The sequence below is a fragment of the Sinocyclocheilus rhinocerous genome, unplaced genomic scaffold, assembly GCF_001515625.1.
Source record: "Sinocyclocheilus rhinocerous isolate Xijiao unplaced genomic scaffold, SAMN03320098_v1.1 scaffold2788, whole genome shotgun sequence".
NCBI lineage: Eukaryota > Metazoa > Chordata > Actinopteri > Cypriniformes > Cyprinidae > Sinocyclocheilus > Sinocyclocheilus rhinocerous.
Window position 1 is genome coordinate 199,999 of NW_015641436.1, and position 9,945 is coordinate 209,943.

General features: G+C 39.3%; 3 protein-coding genes across 4 annotated transcripts in view; all 3 read right to left on the reverse strand.

The window, feature by feature from the left end:
• Positions 1-301: 301 nt before the first annotated feature.
• LOC107754887 (5-hydroxytryptamine receptor 6-like) lies at positions 302-3,402 on the reverse strand (the record flags this gene model as incomplete). The annotated part of the gene is made up of 3 exons (XM_016571496.1): positions 302-680; positions 1,115-1,249; positions 2,416-3,402. Coding segments are annotated over 3 exons (1,482 nt in total), but the record flags the coding sequence as incomplete, so codon positions are not given.
• Positions 3,403-4,578: 1,176 nt separating this feature from the next.
• LOC107754898 (MICOS complex subunit Mic10-like) lies at positions 4,579-7,149 on the reverse strand. Its single transcript, XM_016571518.1, has 4 exons — positions 6,960-7,149; positions 6,202-6,249; positions 6,004-6,113; positions 4,579-5,300 (listed from the first exon to the last, which is right to left on the reverse strand). The coding sequence occupies exons 1-4, from the start codon at positions 7,132-7,134 to the stop codon at positions 5,292-5,294; spliced, it is 342 nt and encodes a 113-aa protein (XP_016427004.1). The 5' UTR covers positions 7,135-7,149; the 3' UTR covers positions 4,579-5,291.
• Positions 7,150-8,142: 993 nt separating this feature from the next.
• The window catches only part of LOC107754897 (suppressor of IKBKE 1-like), a 4,533-nt gene continuing 2,730 nt past the window's right edge, over positions 8,143-9,945 (reverse strand). For both annotated transcript variants that reach the window (XM_016571517.1, XM_016571516.1), the window contains exons 4-5: positions 8,989-9,102; positions 8,143-8,909 (exon numbers count right to left, since the gene is read on the reverse strand). In XM_016571517.1, the coding sequence (XP_016427003.1) occupies positions 8,802-8,909; positions 8,989-9,102 (222 nt within the window). In that variant the 3' untranslated portion in view covers positions 8,143-8,801. The remainder of the gene's footprint in view (positions 8,910-8,988; positions 9,103-9,945) is intronic.

Sequence of the window (9,945 nt, forward strand, 5' to 3'; positions counted from 1 at the left end):
CAACCCACTTGACATTGTGAGAGGTATTAGTGAGATTTCTTTCGCTCTCGTCTGCTTTATCCATCTGTTGTTTTGGTTGTTATGGTAATGAATGAAGCTGGATGTGTGTTGAGTCCGTTCTAAATGTGCAATCTCCCTGATCTGCCTTGAGGAGCGATGCAGCCTTCCAGTTTAGGCACGACTATCCCATTAACACTTATCCCATAGATTTTTTTTAGCATGGTACGTTTCAACACATTTTTCCAAAAACCTGTAATTATAAGTCTCACATCTTGCCGTTCACAGTATATTGCACTTCTTTTGTTGTCTCGGTTGGCGTGTCAATCGTCTAATGTATCGACCTGGTTGGGCAGCAGTAGAGGCAGGTCGATCCCGGCTTTTTCTGCGTCGAGAAGGTTAACAGCGTCCGTGGCCGTCGCCGGTAGTTGAGGCGGGTCGGACACAAGGGAGGGGGGTTCAGTGGGCAGTTGTGGCTCCCCTGAGTTGCGTAGAGAAAGGGAAAGTGGCAGCGATGGCCTACGAGGGGCTTGAGATGAAGAACAGCAGGGTAGAAGCCGTGCCAAAGCCCTTTTGAAATCCCTCATGAACATTGGGTATATAATTGGATTCATGGTGCTGTTACAGTAGCCCAACCAGGTGATGGCATCGAAGAAGGAGGGTGGTACACACTCACACACCGCCTGAATGAACAGAAGAAAAGGTCTTAGATCACAAAGTCAATACATAATGTAGCTGAGACTCGATACCAAAGAGGTGGAAAAGGTCAAAGATGTCTAGTTCGTCGGAAGAGGATGTTGGGATGCCACGGATGAAGAAGGGGAGAGTAGGAGACAGAGATGGAGTGCTATTCACACACCATATTGTGTGTGAAGGAGGGCTAGAGAAAGGCTTGCCCAGAAGCTCGAAATCTGAGCAAAGAGAGGGACACAGATGGGGGACGGGATCGTTGAGAGCTCGAGAGCAGGATAAGGAATAATTGCTCAATTAAATGGGATGTCAGTTTGTCATACTGCAGTTAATTTGCCACCCATCCCCTTTTTTTTTACATGCTTGTTAAGGTCAATGTAAGGATTAACAAGTGAGTTGATGTTTCTTAACTGTTTTGTGGACTGACCTGTGCCATGTTGGTGATAAAAAAGGGAAGCCAGGCACTGAAGAAGAGACCCAGGAGCACTCCCAGGGTAAGACTGGCTTTCAGAGCTCTCTTCCTTTGCCTGTGTGCCAGTCTGCGCTCACTGTTCACCGACAGCTGAGAGGAAGAGACAGAAAAGAATATATTCATCGAGATTTCACAGTGATTCTCCTGCTGAGAGATGGGTAGTAATGTTATCTTGGCCTGGGGTAATTATTTATGCCTTTCCTTCTCTCAGATGAAAGCTCTTGAAAGTGACAGTGCCTCGCAAGGTCTTTGCTGTTCTCTTGAATAGTTCTACCCTCCCATTTCGCCCTTCCTCATCTTCAAATGCCTTATTGGCACTCTGACACCCTCATCTTGTCTCATTACTTTCTGTTTTGAGTCCTTAAAATTGAATTTTCCTTTTTCCGCTACATCGCTTTCACCTTTCTTTTTGTGTTTGTTAAGGTGCGGGGAATTCTCTGCACATTCTCAACATGCTGCATTGTGTCTGTAATCACACAGCCTTCACTTGCGTAAGCAGTGGGTACGTAAATTAACAATAGGCCAAAACAGTTTGAGAATGTATGCACTCCAAGTTAGAGGTCTTCTTGGGTCCTAAAATCCATACCCGACCCGAATATTACTCTATATTTTTGCCTGCCTGATGGATACATCTTTCAATTGTGACCGGATTTGAAAAATAAACGCGATTGCTTGATAAGAAGTAAATCGATAGCCTAATAAATCATGGATTTGACAATGTTATTTACCTCATCTACGGTGAAGGGCTTCTGCGCACAAAAAAGAAAAGCCCTGCATGAACACGGAGCGTAATGAAGTAAGTGGATATTCCTGATCTCATATCTATAAGATGGATTTCGAGGTTACAAACTATGTTCCTTTTCTACGTGAGTTTCTCAAAAATGGACTTAACATGAACGCACATGTTCGCATCCAGGATAGTTTAAAAGAATTCGGGTCTTATTGGGTCCATTTGGAAAAAGCATGAGAAATTACCCGAGGCTGCTAATACCAAACCTGACCTGTGTCCGATACACTCGTAGAAGTTTTGGACCCGAACCCTCTTGGGTCGGATCTCGGGTTTTCGGATCCAAGTGGACCTGTGAAGACCTCTACTCCAAGTGGCTTAGTTTGTCGAGAGTTCACAGCAAGTTTTAAGAAGTATTCACACACACATACATGAAGCAATACATTTATCTGATAACTCTACTCTAGTTCTTGGCACTTCACGAATTGAATTTCTATCCCAATCTTTTCTCTGACTCTGGACTTCTCACCGGAGCTTGCCGCAACACGGATGGCTCCTGATGGCTGTAGTCGTCTCCATCCTGGACGGCGTGTCCGGGAGAAGGAGGACGAGATGGTTCGCCGGTTGAGTGATGTGGGTAAGCGGGATGAGTAAGAGCCTCCACCTGTCGTGCCTGTCTTCTGGCCGCCAGCAGGATCCGGCAGTAGGTGAAACAGATGGCCGTAGAGGGCAAGAAGAAGGTGAGAAAGGTCGCCACGAGGGCGAAGGGGAGAGTCACCCGCAGGCGGCACTGCGTGGACGGCGTCCCTGATGTGGAAAGCTGGAAGTACGAATAGGGGTAGAAGGAACTCAACTGGGAGACCGTGGCGTTGGCGGGATCGTTCTCGGCAAGGTCTGGGGTGCGACCCAGGCTGTGCCAGTCCATCTTGATCGGCAGAAAGGAAGTGAGGGCTGCCAACCCCCAAGCCCCACCCACCAGAAGCAAGGCACGAGGCGGGGTCATGTGCTGTTTGTATCGCAACGGAGAGATGATGAGGAGGTAGCGGTCCAGACTGATGACACACAAGTTGAGGATGGAAGCACTACAGCACATCACGTCGAAGCAAAGCCAGACGGGGCAGAATCCAGGCGCCAGCACCCAGGTCCCACACAGCACGTTGAGCATAGCAGGGGGCATCACGACCAGAGCCACCATCAAGTCTGACAGGAAGAGGGACATCAGGAAGCAATTGGAGGTGCAGCGCAGCGACCGATGTGCAAACACCAAGGCGATCAACAAAATGTTCCCACAAGCTGTCACCAGAATTATGAGGGACAGCATGACTGCGAGAAGCCAGGGACCACTGCCACTAATGCTCCAGCCATCACCGATAGTACCGCTGTCATTGAAGCTCCTGTGAACATCCGCACCTGATGCTGCCTCTACTCGAGGGATAGGTGAGCTCATCATCGGAGAGTTGAATAGGACTGTGCGCTTCCTGTGGTCTCGATGAAGCGAACACACATCCAGCGTTTTTCAAGTGCATTGAGAGAGTGATGCTGAATGTGAAACAGTTGATCTGCGGGTCACCTTGCTGAAATCTGATGCGGACCACCTCAGGTGGCGAAAAAGATCAAGATGTCCCGTTTATAGTAATCCTTTCCGTCTTTCCCCTGGCGAGGTTGGTGATTTCACTCCCTCTGTGTGCCTCAGTCACATCAGTGCAAGGATATTCAGCTGCCATCACTCCATTTGTTAACGTGAGATGAGCAAAGCAATAAAATGACACATTTCCTAGTCAATAGTCTGGCTTCTTCAGTGCTTAGCACCAGTATGAGCAATTCTATGCCTGTCAGAGTATTTCAAAGCTACGTGTCATGATGACACTCTTTGGGGGAGGGCAACTGAGAGGTGGGCTTCGGTACGAGAGAGTGTGAGAAAAAGAGAGGGAGCGTTACAATAGCAAGACTACCGTATAGATATTTTTAGATGAATTAATTAAAAAACAAACTTATCTATGTCCGCTTCTTGCCGTTAAGGTGGATTTCTGTTGGCTTTCTATGCATTTTTATGAGCTCAACGTTCTTTATTCAGTAATTGTGTGGCTGTAATTGAGTAAAAGGGAGCGGACGAGTGCACTAGAGGTAACTGTGTTGGCTGTTCCCTGTGCCCTTCTAATCCCTGTATCGTCCACTTCAGGGTGCCTGCGGGATCCGCACTCTGCCGCTGGGCATAAAGCGTGTCTTGAGCATCGCACTCTTAATGCGACTTCATGCACATTCACAGCCAATCATTATTCAGGGTTAATTGAAGCAAGCAATTAGCATCTAACAAAAGGCTTATGTAAATGTGTGAGATGTAAAAAAATATATATATATGCAAGATTGTTAACAAATGATTAAAATGTAATTTTACAAGACGTGTTTGTGTGTGCGTGAACACTTTTTCTTCTGTGCCTCATCTTGACTGATTTTTTTTTTTTTTTAAGTTGATTGTCAAAACAGACTGCATGTTGTCAATACAGTTGCACAATTGACTTTTAAATGCATTTCTGTCAACATGTTTTTTTGCAAACTGAGATGTGGAAATTGAGTCATTGTGCACTGATGTCCAAGTGCATGATTATTTTTTGTTCTTGTTTTTTTTAACTCATCATGATCAATTGTGTTTTTATAATAGTGAGAACATCTGAGAATTAGAACTGAGAAAAAATGGGTTTTGAAATTAAATTTTATTCCAAGATGAAAACAAGCTAAAAGAATTTAAACAACTGTCGTACAGTTGTGTACAACTTTGTCAAAAGCAAAAGATGGTACATTTAATATTTGTAATTTTATAATCGTTACAGCCAACAAGCCTGCAACAATTCCCTGAAGCCTTACTTCTTAACAATGTCATGCATGAGAACTTCGATATGTACTCCTACCTTTATGTAAAAAGCAACATTACAATAGTGCAATTATGTATAAGCACGGCAGATTAAAAAAAAAAAAGTATGCTTGTGAGAACTGTCACCATGCCAACATGGCTCTGGACACTGCAGGTTTGTGCAAATGTTTTGCTTTAAGCAAAGTAAGTGCACTAGTTTAGCATGGTTGCCAAATATCATCTTGGCCTGGGTCAAAAGCTAGATGACAGCGTAGGCTGCTATCACTGGGGTTATAATAGAAGCCTATGATTTTTGGAACACATGATACTGTAGGGCCATTTTTCAAAAATAAAAAAAAATACATTCAAATCATCCTTAGCAAATTTCAAATCTCCTTTTTTAATATTTTATTAAATATAAACAGACTGTCCTGTACAAGAACATGGATGTTATGGAGAAAGAAAGACAACCAGTCTGACAAACCAGTCTGATTGTGTCAGGCTTCGAATATGAAAAGCAAGGCAGATGACAGAATCCATAACTGATGCGAGCGACTCTACTGCTCCTGAAAGAGACCAGAGAAAACAGGTCAGGATTGAAACACTGATCTTCAAATGTGTTGAGGCAGAGATTCCATGAATATGATATTGTGTTAAAATTCACTAACGAATCTAGAAAAGAAAAGGTACAAATTGATGTGAAAATACACCAAAAAAAGCATGCATATGAAATTCATGTGATAAGTATCATGACATGCTTATCAGGTGATTTTGAATAAATTAAGTGTTTACAGTGAATTAGCATTAAGCATCAAAATATGTTTTTCTGATATAATCTGAATATGCTAAATGATTGAGTTCAGAATAGCTGACAGATGGACTAATTGTAATTCAATCCAAATTCATTTGTTACTACTGAAATATTGTAGCTCTGATAACATCAAGATGAAGCTAATTAATAAACAAATTAATAAAATTATTAAAACTTGAAAATTAAAACAGAAAATGTAAATATTAAAGCTAATACAAACTTGGGGGAAAAAATCAAATTTGAATTAAAAACTAAAAATACAATACTCTGAATTATACTCTACCACAGATTTTTGTATGTACATTTTATAAACTATTCATAAAAATATTCAGCGATACCTTGGATAATTCTATGCATGTTTTTATAAATGAGCCCAAGCCCTCCAATGCAAACAGACATGAACAGCTAGGTGACATCTGACCAAGACAACACGTGATCTCTAGAATCAAAACACAAACCTTAGCAACTTTACTGTGCAGTACATAACGTGACTTCAAGTCATTCTGGCAGTTGGAATAAGCCATGCCAAGACCCAGTCCTGTCCCAAAGACAATGGGCCATGTCCGGCCTGCACAAACAAATCTTCACATTAGCATGGATGAAGACACATTCTAATAAATCTGGTTTACACAAGATACAATATAATATACACTTACGCTTGAAAAATACAACGGAGAACACAATTCCTAGACCCAGACCGGTACCTATAAGAAAAAAATATTATATTACACAATTACCCAGCATGCCCATAATTGGTCTCTATGGATGCTGGAGAACAGGCGTTTAACATCAGAGCTGTTACTGCATGTTCATGACTAGAATGCTTTATTCGCCAGTCAGCATCCAGAATAACACCCATCCGTTTTATCCTATATCATATCTTGATACAACTACTTTCATACACTCTCAGAAAAAAGGTACAAAAGCTGTCACTGGTGCAGTGCCTTTTCAAAAGGTACACTTTTATACCTAAAGTGTACATATTAGTACCAAAAAGCAACAAAGGTGAAAAGGTACTGCCCCAGATACAGCCTTGTATTAATGGTACTTTAAAGTATACCATGATAATTACCATGGTACATAGTAGAAAAACAGTCCAAAAACAGATTTAACATAGTATGTATAAAATCCCCCAGTTACCATCACTGACATACTCTAAGGCCAGCCTAGATTAGTAGTAGGCGGTCCTAGTAGTAATTCACCTGACCTTTTTTAATATAACACATGAATAATACCGTAGTTCTCAAAGCCTAATGAACTTTCAAAACAAAACAGCATCTATAGGCGTCCTAGCAGGCGTCTAGGTTAAGCCAAACCCATCGTGAGAGCGTCTTATCAGTGACCCGAGTGCCCTACACAGACGTGACAACATGTCGGCAATTAAAGCTGATTATTAAATCACATGAGTTCTTACCGAATTTAATCGCGCTGTCTGCGAGGCAGTGGTCCCACTTTTGGCCGAGCTCTTTCTCAGACATGATAACGGCGGACGGCGGCAATAATGCGGATGACTTTAGCTTGAAGGCTTGGAGTACGCTGTTAATACTTTCCTTCCCCGGCAGTGGAGGAGTGTGTACGCGCTGCGGCATGGCGCCCCCAGCTGGACAGGCGGAGAAAAAAAATGCACGTTTTCGTTACTTTGTTATTAGTGGAAAATACATCAGTATTTAATGGAAATTTGCATTATTCAATAGCACTCCGAAATCCAAGCATATTAATTATAGCTTGATAACCAACTTTTTAAAATTGTATTATTTTTTTAAATATCATATCATTTTAAGTACCACAAAAGTACTGGAATAAAAAACTAAGACAAAAATCAAAATATTTAAAAATGTAATTTAACATATAAACAAATATTTTGAAATCATTTTAAATAATATTATTTTTGTATATTACAGGTTATATATATATATATATATATATATATATATATAATGGAAATTTTCATTAAATATTAATTTCAGCTTAAAAGTGTTAAAATATTTTTAAATGTAAATAGAATAATTATATACTATATAACCAACTATTTACAATTTTTATATTATTTTTTATTAAAAAGGATAAACATCATTTTTAATATTTTAAGCATCACAAAAGTTACAAATATTGAAATAAAAAATCTAAGACGAACTAAAATCGAAATATTTCAAAACATTGTTTATATTTTAAATTAGATCGTATTTTTTATATTTTCTTATGTAGTTAGAAAGATAAAATATTTAGAAAATATTTTTTTTAAAATCTAATTTAAAATAAACAAATATTTTGAAATAATTTTACATTTTAATCTTTTCGGATATTATGGGTAAACCATAATATTTAAAATATGTTTAATGGAAATTTTCATTAGATATTAATTATAGCTTAACAATTATACAATGCAAATTATTAAAAAAAAAAAAATATCCCTTTAGTTTATTTTACATGTAAATTGAATATTTAAATATTTAGTTAGATTAACTGTCACACCATATGATGGTTTCTAGGTTTTAGAAAACTTTAAGACATTCATACAATATCATACTTCATCATTTATCACGTAAACATCAACCTTCTGATGAAATATGTTTAAACTTGAATATTGTATTTTATTGTACATACTGTGTTCTACAAAGTAACAACTGCGGTACATATGATTGCTTTCCTGAGATGAAAATACAACAATTTACAATTAAAAGACTGGCGAATGCTCAGAGGCCATTTTAAGAAGATTCTCATCGCAAAACTGTGTTCATGTTACACGACGTACGAGATTATCACATCAAACTGTGGAAAGATGCAACACTGCTGATGCATACAACTTTCTTAATGATATAGCTATCTTCTGCTGAGGTTAGTTAATAGGGCTGTTAATAATTGTTTTCACATATATAGAGTGTACTCCAAACACAATTTAATAATGTGACCTAAAAAGACTAAAAGGCTAAATCAATTTAAGACAAAAACCTCATTTTAAAATAAACGTCTTTTTTGGAAAATGCTAATAGAAATAAAGCCAGAACTGATCTATAATGCACATTTGCCTAAAGTTATTAAGCACCTATTATTAAAAAAAACTAAAGAGGTGATACGTCTTTCCTGAACAAAAACATTAGCATCATTAATAACAAACATCAGAAAGTGCATCATGGGGCAGCAGGAAGTTAAACCACCGCCAGAATAGTTCAATTCAACACTAGAGAGCCCAATACAGATATTAATGTCAGCAGACATACAAATATACAAACTGCCATCTAAAGTAACATTTCCTCTATTAGGGCTGTTGTTTCTTAGGGCTCTCAGCTGGGTTTATCTCGTCTCTCTGTGGCCTCACGGAGCTGTTGCTGATGGACAGCAGACCCCTGAGCTCCTTGTTTTCAATCTGCATCAAGAAAAAGATGAGTTACATGAACATACGAAATCAGAAATGATAAGCTGATGAATTAAAATTAAGCCATTACTTTGAGCTGCGCCAGTCGCTCTTTTACAGAGCAGTAACGCTGCTCATCCATCTGCACAGCTTGACGCATTACTTGACCCATTTCACAGATCCGCTCCAACTGGCTTAGAACCTCCTGGAATAAAGGCTTATTTTAGGGTTCATTCTGCCTGATTTTTGAACGTGAATAACAGATGCAAATCTTTAAAAGAATAGGTCACCCAAAAATGATAATTTGCTAAAACAAATGACTCACCTTCAGGCCATCCAACATGTAGAGTTTCTTTCTTCAAATGACGAACAGATTTGGAGAAATGTAGCATTACATCACTTGCTCACCAGTGAATGGGTGCCGTCAGAATGAGAGTCCAAACAGCTGATAAAAACATCACAATAATCCACACCACTCCAGTCCATCAGTTAATGTCTTGTGAAACGAAAAGCTACTTGTTTGTAAGAAACTGATCCACCATTAAGATGTTTTTAACTTCAAACTGTTGCTTCCAGCTAAAATGTGAGTCCTGTATTCATAATACTGTTTTCTTCGGTGAAACGTTGTCTCGTCTGAAGCAGTAGAGAAATATGCACAGATCAAGCATCATTTACAAGCCAAAACAGCCCAAAACAAATATGTGGGTGGATTTTGATGAGAGAGGACAACAGGAGATTGACTTTTTCACTGCAGAAAGCATTATCATGGTTTATGCATTCATATTTCGTCCAGAAGCAAAGTTAAAACACCTTAAAGATGAATTTGTTTCTTACAAACAAACACCGCTTTACGCTTCGTAAGACATTAACTGATGGACTGGAGTGGTGTGGATTACTGTGATGTTTTTATCAGCTGTTTGGACTCTCATTCTGACGGCACCCATTCACTGCAAAGGAACCATTTGTGAGCAAGTGATGTGATGCTAATTTCTCCAAATCTGTTCTGATGAAGAAACAAACTCATCTACATCTTGGATGGCCTGAGAGT

Bases quoted from the DNA above. Each gene is read 5' to 3' on its own strand.
- LOC107754898 (XM_016571518.1), bottom strand. From the start codon at position 7,134: ATGCCGCAGCGCGTACACACTCCTCCACTGCCGGGGAAGGAAAGTATT. The intron at 6,250-6,959 runs GTAAGAACTCAT...TTTTTCTTATAG, and splicing joins AGACAGCGCGATTAAATTCG to GTACCGGTCTGGGTCTAGGA. The intron at 6,114-6,201 runs GTAAGTGTATAT...TTGTTTGTGCAG, and splicing joins CTCCGTTGTATTTTTCAAGC to GCCGGACATGGCCCATTGTC.